Below are 22,283 nucleotides of genomic sequence, written 5' to 3' on the forward strand. Positions count from 1 at the left end.
TACGTTTCATCAGAAAGAACCCACTTCACACCCAAAGCTGACAGGAGGTGGAAGTCGGGTGTCTCCACCCACCTGCTCGGTCGGGTCCCGAGCCCGCGACGCCGCAGGTGCGGTGCTGAGCGGACTTCGGTGCTCTCCTGAGAGCCGGGACTCTTTTCTCCTGGCTCCCCTAGTCCCAGATCATTCTGAAGGGGATCCCCCTGTGGATTCGGGATCTGGAAAGCCCAGGGTGAAGGGTACAGACTCTGGAGTGTGGGTCACTTGGGCAGTAAAAGGGTTTCCCTGCGCACCTGAGGGCGGCATTGACATTCGGGACTGCCGCCGACCCAGACAGTTCTTTTCTCAGTCAAGTCCCAACGCAGGGTTTGACTCACAACTTGAACTTGGGGTGAAGGTGGGGAACTTATGCACTGGGTCTCCTCCAGCACCCAGAGACCTGCTGTGGGGTGGTCCTCTGGTGTGGGAGGTTGGGAAGCGCAGCGGATGGCGGGATGGGGCGAGGAGCGCCCGCGCGGTCGCCTTTCTTCGGTTTTGCACTCACGCCCCCTCCTGGCGTCCCCGCATCACCTCCCGCCGCCGCCGGCGCCCTCGGCCGGCGCTGCCGTCTGTAGGCGGCGATGACTCAGGCCTTTACCGCGCCGGCCGCTAGCGGAGCCGGAAGCGCCCAACCTCAGGGTGCTGTGGGGTCCTGAACTGTCTGGACCCCACAAAGAAGCAGGTCCTGTCCCTCCGTAGCCTCAAGCGAGGGCTACTCCGGTCTGTCTGTTTCCTCATCTGTAAAGTGGTTCTGAGGACCTGGTGAGTCAGATACATGTTAGAGGCTGGAGGTGGCCTGTGGCTCAACAACAGACCAAAGCCCGTGAGCACTGCATTGGAGACACACACAAGGACTCGTGGAAGGGCTAAGGATGTGGCTCAGTGGCAATGGCAGAGGGTTGCCTAACTTGTCTGAAGCCCTGGGCTCAATCCACCAAAAAGGGATGGGGGAGCGATGACTCTGAGTAAAAGTGCTTGCTACAAAGCCTGGCAACCTGAGTTGTATCTCTAAGATCCCCATGGTGGAAGGCAACCGACTGCCCCACTTGAAGATGGTGGCCACACAGTTACCCATTCCATCCCCTTTGCACATTAAATAAGTGTAAACAGAAATTTAAGTGGCATACGACATAAAGGAAGAAAATGAAGTACAAATAGGTATCAGAAGGAAGGGGGTGGGGTTTTGTGTGTAGATGCCAGAGGTATACATAGAATGTCTTCCTCAGTGTTATTAGTTATTTTTTAAATTTAGTCTTTTTATTTAATTAGTTTTGAGACAGTCTCACTGTGTAGCCCTGGCTGGCTTAGAACTCACAGGACTGCTACTGTCCCTCAAAAGCTGGGACTAAAGATATGAGCTACCACACCTGCAAGATCTCACACTGAACTTGAAGCTCCCTGATTCAGCTAAGCTGGCCAGTCTAGGAGCAGCAGAGCCCCTCCCGTTTCAGCTTCCCAGCAGCCCAGGGCAGTGATTTAGGTGCTGGGGATCTGAACTTGTTCTTGGGTGGCAAGTATTCTATTGACAGGGCATGTCCCCATCTCACAGAAACATCTTTAAATACGGTGACTAGGGAAGGAACAGTCAAGCCACACAAGAAAGCGAAGGAGGGAGCCATTTCAGTACCAGTAGATTTTCAAATGGTGTGAAACAGCCATGCAAAGGACCTGGGGCAGGCAGAGACACCTTGGGCAGGCATGAGCTTGTTAGTCAAGAAAGGGGAGGACCCTAAGATCATCAGGCTGCAGTAGGCACCCTGGCTTAGAGAATGGCATTCTCTCTCTCTCTCTCTCTCTCTCTCTCTCTCTCTCTGTCTCTCTCTCACCTTCTCATCTTGGGTGCCAGGAAACAGGCCTAGCTCACATAGTCAGGCTATAAAGACAGGAAGCACTCACAAAACACTCCTTTTCTTCCTCCTCCACATTTCCCAAACTCTTCTCACTAAGACCTCAATAGCCTTCCTGGGCTGGCAAGACTGCCCAGTGGATAAAGACACTTGCTACCAAGCCTGAAATCCTGAGTTTGATCAACAGGGCCCATATGGTGGAGGAAAAAGCAGACTCCCTCAAACTGTCACCTGACCTCCACATGCTTGCCATAGCTCATGTCCACACACAAAAAATAAATGTAATTTAATAACCACACGAATTTCCTTCTTGAAACACTTTATCATTTCCTCTTTCTGTCTCATGCTACCTACTACAATGGTCTCCATTAAAATCGTCAAAGGGTGCTAGAGAGTTGGCTCAACAGAGCACTGGCTGCTCTTCCAGGGGAACTAGGTTCAGTTTCAGCATCACATGCAAACTCTCAATGCTCTCGACAGTCTATAACTCCAGTACCATGGGATCCAAAGCCCTTTTCTGGACTCCCAGGGTTCCTGCACATATGTGGTCAACTTCTGTAATCAGGCACACACATAAGAATGAAAGCGTTAAGAAAAAGTATCTGAGTGGCTGAGGAGATGACTCAGTCAATCAGGTGTTTGCCATGGGAAACATGGCAAACATCTGAGTTCAGATTCCCAGAACCCATGTAAAAACCTGCCTTGGTGGCCCATGTCTGTAATCTCTGCCCTGGGGATGGGATATAGAGACAGGAAGACCCTGGGGAGCTCACTCTGTAGGTAGCCCAGCTGGATCAGTGAGTTTCTGGTTTAGAGAGAGACTCTGTCTCAAAAACTAGTAATGAAATAGATTGAGGAAGACACCCAAAACCAACCCGAGCCTCCACATACATGTGTACCCATGCACATTCATGTGCACATGCACACACACACACACTGAGCTGTCTCTTGGTGGAGTGCATTCCTACATGCATAAACCCTGGGTTCTGGGTTCTGTGCCCATCACTGCATAAACAGGTATGGAACATACCTATAATCCCAGAACTGTATAAAGCAGGTATGGAACATACCTGTAATCCCATCCCAATACTACATAAAGCAGATGAGGAACATAGCTAAAATCCCAGCACTTGGGAGATAGAGACAAGAGGATCAAAAGTTCAAGACCAGGGCTGGAGAAATTGCTCAGAGGTTAAGAGCACTGGCTGCTCTTCCAGAGGACCTGAGTTCAATTCCAGCACCCACATGACAGCTCACAACTATCTGTAACTCTAGTTCCAAGGGATCTGACATCTTCACACCAATGCACATAAAATAAATAAATTAATTTTTTAAAAAGGAAAAGAGAGAGAGAGAGAGAGAGTTAAAGACCAGTCTCAGCTATGTTGTGCAGCTCCATAGTGAATTGGAGATCCTGACTAAAAAGGAAGTATTAAGCAATGGAGGATCCCATACCTGATACCCTAACTCTACTACCAGGACTATAAAGTGTCACTTGTTACTGTTTGAGCTACAGATTAGTAACTTCTGAAGAAGCTAAACAGGAATGTATCAAAAAACCCAAGGATCCATCTACCCCAGAGTAGCCAAAGTATGAGTTCACACAAAGACACACGTGACATTCGTAGCCCTGGGTTTTCCAATCATAAATAAACCAGCTGTCCATTACCTGGTGAGTGCACAATCAGGCCAGGACACTCATCTAGCAGACTCTCAGCCCACAGAGAAGTAGTTATCAATGCCTTGAACAACAAAAGCATTTTTCTAAAAAGAAACAGAAAGAAAACTGGAGAGAAAGATTCCCAGAGTTTATGATCCCATTTATATAAAACTTCCAGAAAAAGGCAAATCAGTAGAGGCAGGGAAGGTAGACCAGGAAGCCCTGGAATGGACAGGGCAGTGGAAAAGAGGGGAAGTGAGGAGTCATGGGCAGGTGGTTGAGCCATCCCACTGGATGTGGGCTGTCCCACAGGTGGACAAGCCACGGTAGGGTATGTAACCCATGTCTGCATGAAACAGCTTTTTATTTGTATTTTATTTTTTGGACAGAGCCTCATAACCCAGGCTGGCCTTGAAATCACTGTATAGTCAAGAAATGTTGAGCTGGAACTCCTAATTTCCTGCCTCCACCTGTTGAATTGGGGATACCAGGCCTGCACACCACCCTGATTTATTCAGTGCTGGGGATGGAACCCAGGGCTTTGTACATGCTAAGCAAGCACCCTACGGACTAAGTTACATCCCAGCCTGATTTAACAGGGTTTCACTGTAAAGTTTTGCTCCTCCTAGAGCTCATTACAAAGCCCTCACTGGCTTTGAACTTGGAACAAACCTTCTGCATGAATGAAGCCTCATACCTACCATAAAACTTAACAAGTACTCCTGCCTTACACAGTATGATGGCTGTCCTTGGTTGTCAACTTGACTACACCTGGAATTAACTAAAATCCAAGAGGCTGGGTACACCTGTGACAATTTTTTTTTTCTTAATTCACTTTAAATTCAGAACTTTTGAGGTAGTAAGATTCACCTTTAATCTGGGCCACACCTACCTGCTGTTAGACTAACTGGCCTGTAAGCTACTGGTAAATTTCTAATATTTCTAAATAAATAAATGAATATGATATATGTATATACCATATTCATTCTATCAGTTCTGTTCCTCTAGTTCTCTAACACACACATACCACACACACACACACACACACACACACACCTCAGAACTCTGGCTTCACCCCACACCCCAGGCTCAGCCCTAACAGACCCACAGAAACTAGAGCTTATGGCCCAAGCCTTTCTCCTCCCTCCACAGTTCTTTAATTCACAACACCAAAGCCAGCTCTTATATGTATGCATGTTCACATCTGTACATTCGTGGTATAGGTGCACATATACAGGTGTATACTTGCTCAAGTAAGTAGAGCAGGTATCATTCTCTATGGGTGCCAAACTTATGGGTTTTTTTTTAATTTTTGTTTTGTTTTGGTTTTTTTCAAGAGGGTTTTTCTGCACAGCCCTGGCTGTCCTGGACCTCACTCTGTGGACCAGGCTGGCTTCGAACTCAAAGAACTGCCTGCCTCTGCCTCCCAAGGGCTGGGCTCCACTTGTGATTTGACAGGGTTCCTCACTGAATGTAGAGCTCATCAATTTGGCTGTGCCAGCTGCCAGAGGCCCCATGGATCCTCCTACCTCTGCATCCCCTAGGATGCACACAGTAGCCCCTAGCTTTTTATGTGTGTTCTCAGAATCCAAACTCAAGTCCTCATGCTTGCATGACAAGCACTTTACCTACTGACCTATCTCCTCATTTCACCCCCTTTTGGAGTCAGGGTCTCACCATGGTAAGGCCAGAATTCTCTTTGTAGAGCAGGCTGCCCTTGAATTCACAGAGATCTGATTGCCTCTGCCTCCTGAGTGCTGGAACTAAAGGCACACGCTACTACACACAGCAATAGTTCCCATTTTAAACAAGTTAGCAGGGATGGAGTTTGGTGGTAGGGTGCTTTCCCAGCATGCACAAGGCTCTCTTCAATACCCAAAACAGCAAAATAAATAAACAAGGAAAAAAAAAAGTAGAAACACAGAGGTTTCTGAGAAACTTTCCCCAAATCACCCAAATCAGCTTCAGTGTCTATATGGGGCTGATTCATTTGGACTGTTCATAGTGGGGAAGAGTGGAAGTAGACCAATACACAAAAATCAGTCCTCTGGGATTTGAAGAGATAGGTCAGTTGGGTAAAGTGTTTGCTGCACAAGGACCTGAGCTGGATCCCCAGAACCCACATAAAAAAAAAAAAATGATGATCTTACTCAGTGCTGAATTCCACCAACCTGCCAGGCAAGAGATTAGCCACTGGTGTGATAGTGGAATGATGGTTATGGAAGCAGCCAACCTTATCTGTTGTATCTGGGCCTACTCCACAGAAGGGAACTCCTGCTGGTTGTATAAACCTGGTCAGAGCCACATGGCATGACAGGTCATAGCCCCTACAGTGCAACCTACCACTGTTGTTTTGCTGAATGGACAAGTTGTCAAACTGCCTTCTAGGTATTTCCCTTCTACCCATAGGTCATTGCTGCTCTCATCCTTATCCAGAGAAGCATCTCTCTGCAGTGTGCAGCAGATAATGCAGACTCAAAATGTGCAAAATGTTTACATAGTGGCTGTTAAGTGCTCAGCACTAAAGGGGACATCTATACCAAACCACCCCATGCAGCCCCCACATCAAAGGTTCAGGGATCATCACAGGACAGTAAGCATAATGACTGTAGAAGCCAGAGAATGGGGAGATATTCTGTGATATGCTGGCCTCTGGATATGACATGGCCATCACATTCATGAACTTACTATAGATATGGTTACCTACACAAGACCCAAACAAGATCAACAGGAAGCACTGACTGGTGTCTACAGACTTAAAAAAGAAAATAAGAAAGAACATAAAATGGAAAGGAAATGTGTTGGGGGTATCCAAGGGAGAAGTGGGACGGGAGTTGGGAGTGGGCATGAACAAGATATGTTGCATACATATATGAAACTGACAGAGAATTGATGGGAGATGTCATTCTGTAAATATGTTTCTCTTATTGGTTAATGAATAAAGCACTGTTGGCCAATAGGGAAGCAAAATAGGTGGGACTAGGCAAGGTAGAGGATTCTGGGAAACGTAGGAGAGAATTGCAATATGATCTCAGGAGGAGAGGAAATATGAGTCTGGTGTTCTCGGTAAGATAAGACCATGTAGAAATACATATATTAATAATTATGGGTTAATAATTAAGACAGAGGTAGCCAATAAGAAGCCCTAGACATTGGCCAACAGCATTATAATTAATACAGTGTCTCTGTGTGTTATTTGGGGCTGACACAGCTGTGGGACCAGGCTGGTGGGAAAGTGCAGGTAACAAAATGGCACCCAATGTGGATACTAAAAACTTACAATTAAAACTTGACAAAAGGTTAAAAGATCATTTTTAAAGGAGAAAAAGCTAAGCAATTCTGATGCATGCCTATATCCCAGGCAGGAGCATTCCTGCAGCTCACTAACCAGCCAGGTTAGTCTATTTGGTGAACTCTGGTCAGTGAGAGACTGTCTCTAAAAAATAAAGTTGTTCATTCCTAAGGGATGACACTCAAGGTTGACTTCTGTTGGGGTGTTCTGTGTTGCATGTGTTAGTTGAAGAAAGAGGTCACTCTGAGATGAAATTTTAAGGCCTATGTAGCAGCAGGAAGTCTAGCCTCTGGTGAACCCTGACACTGTACAAAGGCATATTTGTTGATTGTTACACAAAGTTGTTTGGGGGTAAAGTATTTCCTCATACCAAGATCCTATCAAATCTATATGTCTCTCTAAAGGGAAGCATCACATGCCCTCATGACTTCAGTCCTCTATTGTGTATCATTTGCAATACACAATAACCCAAGGAGCCTCATGTGTGCCAGAGGCATCTTGTGACCAAAGTTAAGCAAAGCCCATTCAGAAAAACAATTCTACAAATCACAGAAAACAATCATTGTTTTCCATAAAGATTCTTTACTGTTTTCCACAATGATTCTTCAATGTCAAACTACCTCTAGGAAACAACTATTCACTCTAATGTTTACCCAAGATGTAGTGAAAACTGTTCATTCCAATGTCTACCCCAGACACAGTCACTCTGCTAAATTCCTACGACTTCTGGCCTTTACAATAATGTGCACATACATCCCACACATGTGCATCCACACTAATACACACACAATCAACCAATTCTGGATGGGTTATCCATCTAACAGTAAAGTTTTTAGAGAAAGCACAGAAGAGTTATCTTCATTTCCATGGGTAGAGTATGATGATCAATTCTGATTGTAAACTTGGTACATTCTAGTTCTCCTAGGAAGTAAATCTCAGTGAAGGACTGTCTCAGTCAGGCTGGCCATTGATATGTCTGTGGGAAGACCCAGCCCACTGGAGTGGAGGCACCATTCACTGAACTGCCTAAGAGTGAAGGAAGCCAGCTGAGCATGAGATGAGAGTCCTCACTCTGTCCCTGACTGTAGGTTTAATGTGATCAGCTCCTAAAACTCTGTCACATTGCCTTCCCTGGTGCTGCTGTGATGGGCCATAATCTGAAATTGTGAGTGGAAACAAACGCTTCCTCCCCTAAGTACTTTTGTCACAATAGTTCAATAGACAGCAGACACTGGAAAAGCCAAAATGTTCTCAGACAAACAATGGCACAGGTCTGTAACTGGGAGTCTAAGGCAGGAAGATCAAGAGTGAGAACCTTTTTACATAAAAAGCAAAAAGGGGGCTGGGGATTGGAGTCTCTGGCTAGAGAGCACTTATAGCACAAAGCTCTGGTTCATTCCCCAGCACCACACAAACCCGGGGTGGTAGTTTACACCTGCCATCCCAGCACCCAAAGCTGGAGTGTGACTGGTAGAAGGGGTAATCTACATTTCTGCCAGAAACTTTATTTATTTGATGTGTGCCACAATGGGGATGTGGGGGTCAGAGGTCACCTTATAGCAGCCGGGTCTCTGCCTTCCTGTCTATTGTGGAACTCATTTTGTAGACCAGGCTGGCCTTCAGCTCACAAAGATAGCCTGCCTCTATCTCTTGAGCACTGAGATTGTGCACCACTATGCCTGACCTTACCAGAAATTTCTTCAGCATTGGAAAACTTCACCAGGATTTCCTATATAACCTAACAGCCCCACTTCTGGTCATGTATAGTAGTTTGTCTCCATTGATATGAGTCTCTTATTCATTTAGTTATTTGGTTATTTAATTTTTTAAAAGTCTCTTCCTTTTTTAAAAATGATTTTACTTATTTATTTACTATTTATATAGTATTCTGTCTGAATATTTACCTATAGGCCACAAAAGGGCATTGGACATCATTATAAATGGTTGTGAGCCACCATGTGGTTGCTCGGAATTGAACTCAGGACCTTTGGAAGAGCAGCCAGTGCTCTTGACCTTTTTAAAAACATTGTTTCATGTGGACCGGGATAGCCTCAAACTTGCTACACAGCCAAATATGACTTTGAACACTTTATCTTCCTGTTTCTGCCTCCCCAATGCTGATATCACAGGAGTGCTACATCCTATGGTTTCTGTGGTGCTAGTGATAAAACACAGGGCTTTGTGTGTGCTAGACCAGCACTCTACCAACTGAGCAATCTCCACAACCCAAGCTGAGCTCTGATTGTTTTGATTTTGAGAGACAGGGTCTTGTTATGGCCTTGAACTCACAATGATCATTATGTTAATTTATCTGTGTGTGTGTATGTGTGTGTGTGTGTGTTTTATTTTATGTATGGGTGTTTGGCCTGAATATATGTCTGTTCACCTCACGAGTGCCTGGTGTCTGTGGAGGTCAGAAAAGGGCATCAATTTCTCTGGAACTGTAGTTACAGGTGATTTTTAGCTGCCACGTGGGTGCTGGGAACCAAACCTGGGTTCTACGAAGAACAGTGCCCTTAACCTCTGAGTTGTCTCTCCAGCCCCTGTAACTGCTTACTAACAACTCAATACATTCTGAAATCCTTAACTTAGAATTCAAGGTCTTTCTAGCCATATCTCTCCTCTCATAGGTACCATCCATCTCAACCTGAGTTCCCATCCCAGAACCCGTATCCTTCAGCTTATGTCAACTTGAGAAATGATCCTCTGTATACAATGCTTGTGTACTGTATACAATGTGCTGTATACAGGCACTGAGCATGTTCCCAGCCCTCCATGGGGGGATTCTACAGCTAAGCCATGCCCTAAGCCCCTTTTTATTATATCTTCAAACAAAAGTTTGCTAAGTTGCCCGTGTCTTTGACTTCCTCCAGAGGACTAAGAGGATAGGTGTGCGCTGTCACGCCCAGCTTGCATCTGTCTCTTTGACTTGTGGACTGCCAGACACTGCACAGCAAGCTGTGTGTCATGTCTCTGTGTCTTCAGTGACTTACTCCAGAATGACCAGAAAAACAAGGAAAAGAGAGTGTCCATCTCTTGGTGCATTTATTGTGTTTTTCTTGAGACTAACTAGAACTCTCTGGGCTTTGGGGATGAGTGAAAGACCCCCACTATGCTTATTGCCTGTTTAAATTGCTCTTGCTAATTTGCCAAGGTCAAGTTATGAGAAAAGTACAGGAGGGAACCAGGTGCTGCTCTCATCCAACGCCAACCAGATATCTGTGGTCTGCAGCTTGGACCAAAGCAAGGTCAGCAGGACAGTGTCCAGTATGCTGAGATAGTCATAACTGAATTCTTTGTATTCTTTGTACCCAACCCGAATAACCAACTGTCCTTGGTTAACTACAACTGCTACATTTAGATGACACAATGAAATCCCTGTAACCATGCTTCTGCTTCTGTAAGCCTGCTTCTTGCCACCCCAACCCTATATAAACTGCCTGAGTTTTAACCTCAGCACGCTCAGTCCCCCCAAAAGACTGAAGCGTCCACAGGTACCTGTGTAAACAATAAACAACCTCTTGCACTTGCATCCAGTGGTCTGGTCTCGTCTCTTGGGGGCAAGGGCCTTCCCCCTGACAGGCTCCAAACTCTTGGGGTCTCTGGGGGGTCTTTCATGAGGAGTCGTATGGCTTCAACTGACTTTAATTTTGGATTTCTTTATTTTGGTGCAATAATATTTTATAAGTAGTACAGATCATTGTAAAGGGGTTGGCAAGATGGCTTAGCAGATAAAGATGATTATTGCCAAAACTGATGACCTGAGTTCTATCCCCAATAGGGACCACATGATAGACGAAGAGAACCGACTCCTACAAACTGTCCTCTGACTTCCATGATCAGACAGACACATGCCCACATGAAAATAAACAAATAAATGCCATTTTAAAAAAGTAAACAAAATAGAAGCTAGAAAAAAATGGCTCAGTGGGCAAAGTACTTGCCACACAAGCATGAGGACTTGGGTTCAGATCCCCAGAGCCCATGAAAATGTCAGGTGGGCACAGACTGCTTGTAATCTCATAGGGTAGAAGTGTCATCTTCACAGCTAGCTGGCCTGCTAGACTGACACAATCGGCATGCTCCAGGTTTATAGAGAAATCATGATGCAATATAAAATAGAGAGTGACCTAGGAAGACCACAGATGCCAACCTCTGGCCATCATGTACATATGCAACCACACACATGCAAACATGTACACACATGAACATGAGGTGAGGGGTGAAGGGCCAGGCAGTGGAGACACCTGGGCTTGCTGGTGTTGAGGTGAATATGCTTTCCAAACACACCCATAGAGTGTGTCCACACCACTCTGCTGTCCCTGCTTCCTCTTAGATTGGCCTGAGGCATGGATGGATGATGTGCAGCAGGACTGGCTGCCACCCTAGGGGCTGGTGTGTACTCTGGGCTCTCTAAATGTAGGCGCACAGTGTGTCACCCCTTGGTTCACTGGCCAGCCAGCCCCTACTTGGTAAACTCCAGGCCATTGAAAGAGGCTCTCTCAAAAACAAAACAAAACAAAACAGTGGGGCCAGTGAGAAGGTTCAGAGACTAAAGTGGCTTACAGCCAAACCGAAAGATCTGAGTTCAACCTTGGAACCAAAATGGTGAGGGAATTGACTCCCAGAAATCATCTTTTGACCTCCACATGCTCTGATTTCCACATGGGTACAGGCCAAGAACTCTCCCTTCCCAAAATAAATAATGTGATTAAATTTAAAACCAAAAACAATAGGAATGCATCTGAAGAGCCCCAGTTGAGATATGCCTGCTCTTTGTACACACACACACACACACACACACACACACACACACACACACACACACACACAAATAAAACCTCACATCCTGCACAAACCTTGCTTCACCACTAGGTGTCACCTCAGCTCCTTAGTTTGGGGCCCAGCCCCAGGAGGCTCTTCCTGCAGTCTGTCCAGACTTCCCACCTCCAGGCCTCTAGAATGTTAACACCTGGGAAAAATGAGCAAGTTCAGCATGCCCGCTCTAAATAGCAGCATCCTTCAGTGGATTTCAGCCTCAGCTTGATATCTATGACCTAGCACCACCCTTGGCATAGGGGTCCCTACTTATCCAAGGGTTTGCTTTCTGAAGTTCCAGGATGTGAAATTCCTCAACTATGTGAAACATTTGTACATTGTTTTGTTGTGACAGGGTCTCATTTTGTAAGACTGGCCCCAAATTCGTGTAAACCTCCTGCCTGTGCCTTCTGAGAGTTGAGATTATGGGTATACACCATCACACCTATTTCATATAATGTTAGAATGGAATCTAGGGCTTTGGATATTGAGCTACACCCCAGCCTGATTTTGGTTTTTTAGGCTGGGGATAGAAATTTCATATAGCCAAAGCTGCCCTTAAACATTTATGCTATATAGTAGCATACCTGATACCCTGCCTCCATCTCCCAAGTGCTAGTATTATAAGCACTGGACACCATACCCAGTTATATGTGATGCTGAGGAACTTGGAGCTTCATATAAAATAGGCAAACATCTTGTCAACCAGCTACACACCTCCAGGCCTCAAGCTTTCAATTGTACATTCTTCTTAGCAGGTGAGAAAATGTCTTCTGGGGCATGAACCATCCCTTTGTGCAGTGTTTCCACTCTCTGTATGTTACCCTCCCTTTAGTTACTCAGTAGCTCCCTCCGTTTTCAGATTGGTTGCTGTGGCACTGCAGTGTTTATGTGTGTTCAAGTAGCTCTTGTTTCATTTCATAATGGTTTCAAATAAATGATTTTAGATGAATGGTCAGGGAAGTCTTTTGGGGGTAGGGGGTTCAAGACAGGGTTTCTGTCCTAGAACTTACTTTATAGACCAGGCTGGCCTCAAACTCACAGAGATTCTCCTTCCTCTGTCTCCCAAGTGCTGGGATTAAAGGCATGTGCTACCACCACCCAGCTCAGGGCATCCTTCTTGGAGGAAGTGATTAATTAAGCTGAAAGGAGAGGGCATTGAAATTGTTCCTGGGGGACAGTATCCAGCCATATGGAAGGGATTGGAAAGTGCAAATGCCCTGGGGCATATGGTTAAATTAAACTAGTTATTCCCACCCTGTGGGGACCCCAGAAAAACACTGGCCCTAAGCGCAGATAACACTAAGATAAAGCTAAGGTGGGTGTTGGGTGCATACCTGTCACCCCAGCACTTGAGAGCTGGAGGAGGATCAGGTGTGGAAGGTCATCTTGGTTAAATGGTGAGTTCTATCCCGGCTTACATGTAACTTTGTCTCAACAAAAAACTAAACTATTTTAAAGTAAAACAAAGCTAGGCTTCCAGGGAGGATTTCTCAGGTGTCAGGAAGAAGATAACTCTGGAAGGGGAGATGGCAGGTTTAGGGCTGTCAGGGTCCCTGGCAGCTCTAAGCCACTCAAGTATCATGGGCCAGAGAGTTGGCTCAGTGGGTGAAGTGTTGGTGGTACAAGTATGGGAACCAGATTTCAAATTCCCAGTGCCATATAAATGACAAGCAGAGCTGGACAGGCCTGTAACTCTGACTGGGAAGGAAGAGACAGAAAAGGATCACTGCATCTCAGAGGTCACCAGCAAAGCATGAGCTCTAGGGCCACTAAAAGACTGTCTCAAAAACTAAGGTGGAAGGGTGTATGTCAGGGATCCACAGAAAAGGGCTTGGCTGTGATGGCACAGGCCCTTAGTCCTAGCACTTGGGAGAAAGAGGCAGGTGGATCTCTGTGAGTTCAAGGCCAGCCTGGTCTATAGAGCAAGGTCTTGGACAGCCAGGGCTACACAGTGAAACCCTGTCTCATTTAAAAAAAAAAAAATTGGGATTAGAAAGATGGTTCAGTGGTTCCAAAGGACCTGAGTTCAATTCCCAGAACCACATGGCAGCTCACAACTGTCTATTACTCCAGTCTCAAAGGATCTGACACCCTCACACAGATACACATACAGGCAAAACACCAATGCACAAAAAATTAGTAGATAAATCACTTAAAAAGAAAGAAAAGAGAAAGTCACTCAGCCCTGAGTCTGATCAAGGTGAAAGGACAGAACAGACATGAATTCCACCCCCTGCTCTCCCCCCTCTCCCCCACCCCATTCCTATACCCCACATCCACCCCCTCCATCCAGCCACAGTAACAGGCCCATGCCCACAACATAACATAACTAAAACAAAATAAAATCTAAAAAATATTTTAAAATAAGGTAAAGAACAATTGGCACAATTGACAAAGACACTCAGATTGACTTCTGGCCTATACACACAAACACACACACACACACACACACACTCACACACAACACCTAGAATCACAGCCAAGTAGCCAGTTTTGGACAGGCAGGAAAATGCCTCTGACAGGTGCCAGTTCCTCCTGGACAGACAAATTCCCAACCACACACAGTCACAGCTTTCTGTGGTTCTGCCTCCCTGACCTCACCCAACCCAAATTCCTCTTTCCTCACTGGATGGGCTCACACCAGGCGCTCACCACTTCCTGATCCTCAGGGCCCTGCCTATGCTGGCTGTTCCTCCTGCCTCAGATGCTCTTCACCTTTCTCACTAACCCTACACATGTACCACTAACCCCACTTCTTGGAGCCGCCTCCCTGCCCATCCCCACCCCCACTCTCATTTGTTTAAGACATACTTTCATGTGCTGGGCATGGGGAGACACACCTTTAATCCCAGCAGAGGCAGATGAATCTCTGTGAGTTCGAGGCCAGCCTGGTCTACAGAGTGAGCTCCAGGACAGCCAGGGCTAACAGAGAAACCCTGTCAGAGGTACTATTATGTTTTAATTCATGTTTATGTACCTGTGTGCATTTCTGGAGTCAGACTGTGTTGGATCTCCTTGGCTGGACTTAACTGGGGCTGTGAGCTGTTCCATGTGGATGCTGGAAATCGGGCTCCAGGCCTCTGCAAGAGCAGCACTTGGTTATTTTCTATTGTCAGCTCAGGAGCTCAGGAGAAGGGACCCTAGTTGAGTGACTGGACAGATCAACTTGGTCTGTGGCATGTCTCTGACAGGAAGGCCTAGCCCAGTGTGGACAGCACCATCCCCAGGCAGGTAGACCTGGCTATATTCAAAAGCTGGCTGAAGGCAAGTCAGGGAGTGAGCCAGGAAAAAGCACTCCTCCACAGCCCCTGTTTGAGTGCCACCTGACTCTCCTCAGTGGTGGACTGCCACCTGAAAGTGCAAGCCAAAGAAACCCTGTCCTCCTCCAAGTTGCTTTCCATTGGAGTGCAATATCACAGCACAAAAAGCAAAATAAACACAAAGCACTCCTGATGGCTGAACCATCTCTCCAGATCCTCCGTAATCTCCTTTATGGTGTGTGTGTGTGTGTGTGTGTGTGTGTGTGTGTGTGTGTGTGTGTGTGTGGCAGGTCAGGTTGGCCTTGAACTCACATGTAATGGAGAACGACCTTGAATTCTGATTTCCCACTCCCAGGGTTACAGGTGTGGGCAGCCACGCCTAGCTTCCTACATGTGATTTCCTATGTTTACATAGGATTATATGTGGATGCAGCTCTTGGCACTGTTTTATACATTTTTGTGGTTTCATCTGTCTACTACTCCTGAAGGTCAGCTCCGGGAGGGCAGGGCTTCACTGTTTAATCAAATCTGGGGATTGAATGGCTAAGGAAATGATTTTTAAGAACGGGCTACGTTGGGACTGGGAAGGAGTGTCTGGGACTAGACAGAAATAAGGAAAGGGCAGCCTCCCTCAGAACCCCACCTCTCCATCTTCTCTTCCCCTGCTGCTCCTCCCTTCCTCTCCCCTAGTGGAGCTGGGCCACGTAAATCACTGTTTTTTAGCAATCACGTGGTGCCTCTCGTGGCTACCTGGGGCACTGCAGCCAGTAACTGGATACCCCTTCAGGCGGCACTCAGATTTCCCCACTTCAGCCCTAGCGTTCTCTGACGTGTGGCCCCGCCCTCGCTCTCTGAGTAGCCCCACCCCCAATCAGCCCCGCCTCGAGCCCCTCCAGCCTAGGGGTCTCTCAGCAAACTGGTCAGGGGACTGGAAACCTAAGGGTGACTCAGTCACCCTCAGAAACTAAAGCTTTCCTTCATGGTTGATTTTTTTCCAGCCATTTTTCTAGTGTATGTGGGTTTTTCTTTTTGTCTTTTCACACGTGGTGTATCTAGTTTCTTTTGAGCTCAAATCCTGAGTGCCTACACTGTGTAAACTGCAGCACCTTCCCCACCCTGCGTGTTTGTGCTGCGATGGGCCGAGAGCAGGGAACCTCTCAACCTCTTCTGGTGGAAATCCTACGTGAACCCTAACTTCCATCTCTGCCAGTGCCCCGCAGTGGGGCGTACCTACAGGGAAGGTGGTCAGACCCTTGTTATTCTGAGTTCCTACCTGGAAACCCCACCTAGTCACGTCTCCGCAGTTAGTGCAGACCGGTGGAGGGGATTATTATTTAGCAAAAGATAAGTGTGTAGGTTCAGGAAAGACTTGCCTCAGTTCATACTATTTGTGCTACTCCTAGGCTGTCTGGACTCAAGCAAGTGACTTTCCTGTACCTCAGTTTCCCTGTCTCTTAAATGAGGGTCACCCTGCCAGTGTACCATTCACAAAGAGGGCACTCAGGATTAAGCCCCATAGCTCCTGCTCTTTGAGAGACAACCCTGAACACCAGACTTTCTCCAACATTTGCTATTATGTTACTGTTTTATTGATACCAGCTTCCTCTGCCCCCCATGAGATGTTGGGGGTATTCCCACCCCCAAGATGGAGGAAGAGTAAGATTTCTCAATCGTAGAGAAGAAAGATTGGACCCTCGACATTTTGTAAGGCTCTCCAAGCTTGCCCAAAAGATGGGGGGAGGGGCACAGGGAGCCACCTGCTCCTGCCAGACCAGGAATGGGGAATGCATAGAGCCAACACACATGGGGCCTGGCTGTCACGTTTGCACACACAGCCTGTCACCCTGAACACCCCGTTTAAGAGTGATGTATTCAACCAAAGGCACAGAGTGCCCTCACATGGCCACACACCTGACTGTCACTCTAGTTTTGGACAGCCCAGGCATCTGAGCACAGCCATGAGAACAACTGTCACACCCCATTATTGACACACATGAGGAGCTGAATACAAGGAGATTCACAGGTCCTCCCTCATGCCGGGTCACAGACCCACAACTCCTATCTATCATCACACCTTCGGGTCACCCCGCCCCCACTGTCACTCCCACATACTCCCACACATACATTTACCCTCTCCCAGTCACACCCCAATTCACTCACATTTGGTGGACACACACACAAACTCCCCTGTGTCACACCCAGCCACAACACAAAGACACACGTTTCCCCAGCACCTGGGAGCTGCAAGTACCTGGAGCACATCCCTGTCAGTCATTCACACGTGAGTCCCGCCCCCTTCCTCACTATAGGGGTGCAGGTAATGGATGGGGGAATCTTTAGATGCTAAACCACCCTAGCTATAATGAGTAAGTGACAGGCGATACCCCAAAGCCCCCCTGAAGTTTCCCTCCCTAATCTCACAGCCAGATGGTGGGATGTGAGCTGAGATTCATCGAGGGGGTTGGAACCCCAAAACTAGGGTCTCCCCAGTCTCCCAACCTTGAGGTTGCATTGGGAGTCCCCAGGGTTTCCCCAAATGAGGGTGAATGTTCCAACCCCTCCTTTGCTGCGAGCTTCCCCATAAGCCCCTCGCCATCCCCTTTTGGAAGGGGAAGGTGGTGGGACCCCAAAGCTCTTGTTCGCGGGACCCCTCCGAGACCGCGTCCCCTCTAGGGCTCCCCGGCGCCCGCACCTGCCCGCGGGGCCCCTACCTGTCCTGCGAGGCCTGGGCAGAGCAGCCACAGCAGCAGCGACAACCGCGGGACCGTGAGCGACCACATGACGCGCCCCCCGCCCGACAGGCGCCTGGGTAATGGGGACCCGCCGCCAGGCGCGACCCCGCCCGCCCGCCCGGGCGAACCGAGCGCCTCCACCCCGCCTCGCCCGCGGCCGGGATTCCACCCCACCCCCGCCCCGCGCCCAGCCTTTGTCGCGGGCTCCGCCCCCAGCCCCGCCCCCATCCCGGCTCCGGGCGACAGCCCCGCAGAGTGGGGCCCCTGCCAGCAGGTGGGGAGCTGACACGGGTGAGCCAGGGGAGCCAGGGAGTAGACCCGGCAGCCCCCAAACCCCCCACTCACCATCCCCTTAAACCTAGATGTAAAAGGTCAGGAGATGGGGGAGGGGCTGTCACATTCTTGTCAATTTCATCCTGCTAGGATTTTTCCCAAAGGTAAGGCTGGAGGAGGGATAGGAGGACTAAGGGGGAGGCTTAGTAAGAAAAGAGATTCAATGATCAACATGGAAACTGAGGCATAGATTGGGAAATTAGAAGTTAGGGAAGGGTGAACGTCAGGAAGGAAGGTGAGGCAGAGGTGGTCACTGGGAACCGTGGGTTGCAAAGTCAAAGAGCAAAGCTGGTGGCGTGGTGCACACCTGTTACCTAATACTAGGGAGGCAGAAGCAAGAGGATTGGAAGTTTGAGGCAGGCCAGCCTGGGCTGTATGGTGATTCTCCATCCAGCCAAGGCTGCGGAATAAGACCCTACTTCAAAACACACACAGAGAGAGAGAGGGGGGAGAGAGAGAGAGAGAGAGTCCAGTCATGGTGGCACACACCTGTTATCCTACCATTTGGGAGTTGGGATCTGGAGTCAGAGGTCATCTGGGCATGGTGGCACACACCTTTAATGCCAGCACTCAGGAAGCTGAGAAATCTCTGAGTTCAATACCTCAAGTTCTGCCTAGCTAGTTCCAAGCAGTAGTTCTCAACCTTCCTAATGCTGTGATTCTTTGACAGTTTCTCATGTTGGAATGACCCCAACCATAAAATTATTTTTGTTGCATTTTGTAATTGTAATGTTATGCTATACTACTCTTCTGAATCGTAATGTAAACATCTGTGTTTTCTTATTGTCTTAGGCCACCCCTGTGAAAGGGTTATTGGACCCCAAAGGGGTCACACCTCCAGGTTCACAGTGTAAAGGGAGTCCCTGATAAAAAAATAAATAAATAAAAAATAAGAGTTTGAGGGCATTCTCAGCTACACAGCAAATTTGAGGCCAGCTTGGGCTACTTGAGACCCTCTCTCAACAACAAAACCAGGAAGAGGGGCCATTGCGATGGCTCAGTGGGTGAAGGTGCTTACCACCTACCCTGAAAACCTGAGCTCTACCCCCAAGACCCACCTGGAATCTGTCCTTTGACCTTCACACACATATGCACATACACAAAAACATAAGAAAAAATAAAAAAATAGGACATGGGAGTAGGGGAACGTACGGAAGAGACAGTGATATAAGCCAATGGGGTGACAGTCAACAAGGGGCATTCCATATCCCCTCTCTCAGGCCACCCATTTCCCACAGGCCCTCATGGTGGATGCTCTCCCTCCCCAAACACTCCCACTTCTGTCCTGTTTTAATGGTGAATGAGGCTGGGTTCTCAAGAGAATCAAAATATTAGCAAGGCCTCCTACCTCATTTGCATATGAATAGCATCCCTGTCCCGCCTTCTTCTGGGAGACTCTGCAGTCTTTGTCTGCTTCTCAGTTCTAGCCAGGAGTGTCCCCAATCTCCTTCCCTTTCTGAAGCCTCTCAATGGCATCTATCTATCTTTCTTTCCTTTTGTGGTGGTGTGGGGGTGTTGAGATAGGAAGAGGGATGTAGTTAGATTACAGGGAAACTGGCCATAAAAGGTGGAGGGAGGTGGGAGGCCTGGGAGATGTGTGTGACCAAGCACTAGGGACAGAGACAGGCAGATGAGCAGAGCTGAGGGCTCACTGGCCAGCCAGCCTCAATGAAAACCAGAATATTGGGTCCCGTGAGACCTTGTCTCAGACAATCAGTCAGAAAGAGACAGAGGAAGGTACAAGTGTCCTTCCTGCTGTGGTGTCTGCATGCATGCCTGTGCACACCCACCCACATCTTACACTAGAAGGTGGAAAATGATTGAAGAACACACACCTGAGGTTGATCCCTGGTCCCTATACACACATGTGCATACAGGAACACATAAATCACACATGCACCACATATGAAGATACCAAAATATGCTAGGTGAAGAAGGCAGATTCTAGTGGGTTGCAGTAAGCACTCTGGTGACAGTTCTGCACAGACAAAGAGGGAGATCTAGGAGGCCAGCTGTCCAGATGTCAATACCTCACCAGGTGACCTTAGCCAAACAGGTTTCCTGTTAAGACACCTTTTGCCCTGGAAAGGAGAGATGGCTTGGTGGGTAGAAGCATATAAACAAAAGGCCCTGAGTTCAAATTCTAAGTACCTACCTAAAAACTGGGCCTGGCTTCATGTGCCTGTAACCCTAGAGCTGGGGAACAGGGACAACTGAATGCTGGGAGCTTACTGGCCAGCTACCCCAGTGGAGATGGTAAGCCTTGGGGTCACTAAGCCACCCTGTCTCAAGGCAGTACGCTGGCAAGTGATAAAGATCTGCTGTCCTTCCCTGACCCCCTTATGCACACCCCACCATCACCACACACAGAGAGATACCTGTTTCTTCACCCAAGCTGTTTGTCTGACACATAGGTAGATAGTTGGTTCCCAATCCCCAGAGCCCTTGCAGAATCTTAGCCTCAGAGGGCATCTCCATCAATCCTGTAGCCCTTGTCCCCAAAAGGGGAACAGTCCTCTGAGGGCTCTTTAGGCTGGGAGGGCATTTGCTGTATTGTAAATGGGATGGCTGTGGTCTGGGAGGGGATACCTTTGTTCAGTTTGGATTTCAGGACCATGACCCCTACCAGGTGTACTAAGTCAGTAGGATAAAGTACCAAAAGCAACTCAAGGGAGAAAAAACGGATGTGATAGTTTATTTCAGTTCACTAAACCTGGAGCTCATTGACCCCAATAGACTAGGCTGGCCAGTATCCTGCAGGGACCCTTCTGTCTGCTTTCCCAGTACTGGCACTATAGACTCATACCATTTGTTCTAGTTTGTCTCTGTTGCTATGCTAAAAACACTGACTAGAAACAACTTGGGTGGAGAAAGATTTATTGACTTACAGGTTACCGCCTATCGCTGAAAGAAGCCAAGGCAGGAACTCAAAAGGCCATGGAGAAGTGCTGCTCACTGGCTTGCTTTCTGTGACTTTCTTGACCTGATTTCTCACACATCCCAGGACCACCTGCCTGTGGATGGCATTGCTCACAGCAAGCTGGGTCCTCCCATGTCAGTCAACAACTAGGAAAACACCCCAGAGAAATGATGAAGGCAATCCCTTAAGTGAAATTCTCTCTTACCAGGTTTGCTAGGTTTGTGTCAAGTGGGCAAAAACTAATCAGCACATCATTGCACCTGCTTTTGTTTAGAGAAACAGGGTCTCAGTATGGAGCCCTGGCTGGCCCAGAAATTGATCTCTATGTAGAGCAGGATGGCCTCAAGTTCATAGAGATCCATCTGCCTCTGCCCACCCTGGGATTAAAGGCATGGCTGTGTGTATGTGTGTGTGTGTGTGTGTGTGTGTGTGTGTGTGTGTGTGTGTGTCTGTCTGTCTGTCTGTCTGTCTATGAGTGTCTCTATGTGTGTGTCTGTGAGTGTATCTGTGTGTCTGTTCCCATGAAAGCCAGGCAAGTGGGTGTCAGAGCCCTTGGAGCTGGAGTTATGGTTAGCTGTGAACTGCTGGGCTGCTGGGAATGGAACCTGCCTTCTAAAAGAACAGTGTTCTTAACCACTGAGCATCTTTCTGACCCTGTACCTGGATTTTTTAATGTGGGTGCTGAGGATCCAAACTCAGGTCCTGAGGCTTGATTAGCAAACATTTTACCCACAATGCCATCTTCCAGCCTCCCTTGCTTGCAATTAGATCATACTCCATCACAGTGCACATCAGGCAGAGGGTGTGGTGGAGACTCCTGGAAGGCTAGAGATCAGGTCAAGCAGATACCAGTTTCAAAGTCCAGCCCCCACCAAGCAGTTCTACTAAGTAGTTCTCAGCTTTCCTAAAAGCACTACCAGGTAAGGACCAAGTGCTCAAACCTACCAGACTATTGGGGGCCATACCAGCCTATCCAGACCATAATAAGTGTGCTCTCTGAACAGTGTCAGGGAGACTTAATCTTTGGTCCTTAAGTCCTCAGTTCCTCTACTTACCTGTCCCTCCAGCTTCTTCCTGAGGCAAATCCTGTAAACTACATTTCCCAGGGACCCCTTGCACCCTGTAAACTACATCTCCCAGGTTCCCTTGCTCGTAGCCAGGGCCAGATACTAGGAGGTAGAAGAACAGAGGACAGGAAAAAAAGACAAAACCAGAGTGTGTCTACCTCTCTGTTTTTACCTCTCCCTGTTTCTCCCCGACTCCCTGTCTGTCCCTTTTTTCTTCTTCCCTTTCCTTCTCCCTTTCTTCCTTCCCTCCTGCAGATGTGTCTAAATGTGGTTGTTGTTACCTCTGTGGTTTCAGCCCCTTTAGGAAGTCCCCAC

The 22,283-nt window shown here is 47.7% G+C and overlaps 1 protein-coding gene across 1 annotated transcript in view; it reads right to left on the reverse strand.

Moving 5' to 3' along the window:
- Positions 1 to 17,817, reverse strand: part of Olfm2 (olfactomedin 2) — a 67,144-nt gene extending 49,327 nt beyond the window's left edge. The window contains exon 1 of the mRNA XM_051196890.1: positions 17,628 to 17,817. Within this exon, the coding sequence (XP_051052847.1) occupies positions 17,628 to 17,696 (69 nt within the window). The 5' untranslated portion in view covers positions 17,697 to 17,817. The remainder of the gene's footprint in view (positions 1 to 17,627) is intronic.
- Between the last annotated feature and the right edge of the window lie 4,466 nt (positions 17,818 to 22,283).

Source organism: Phodopus roborovskii, unplaced genomic scaffold (genome assembly GCF_943737965.1).
Source record: "Phodopus roborovskii unplaced genomic scaffold, PHOROB, whole genome shotgun sequence".
In the NCBI taxonomy this organism is placed as follows: domain Eukaryota; kingdom Metazoa; phylum Chordata; class Mammalia; order Rodentia; family Cricetidae; genus Phodopus; species Phodopus roborovskii.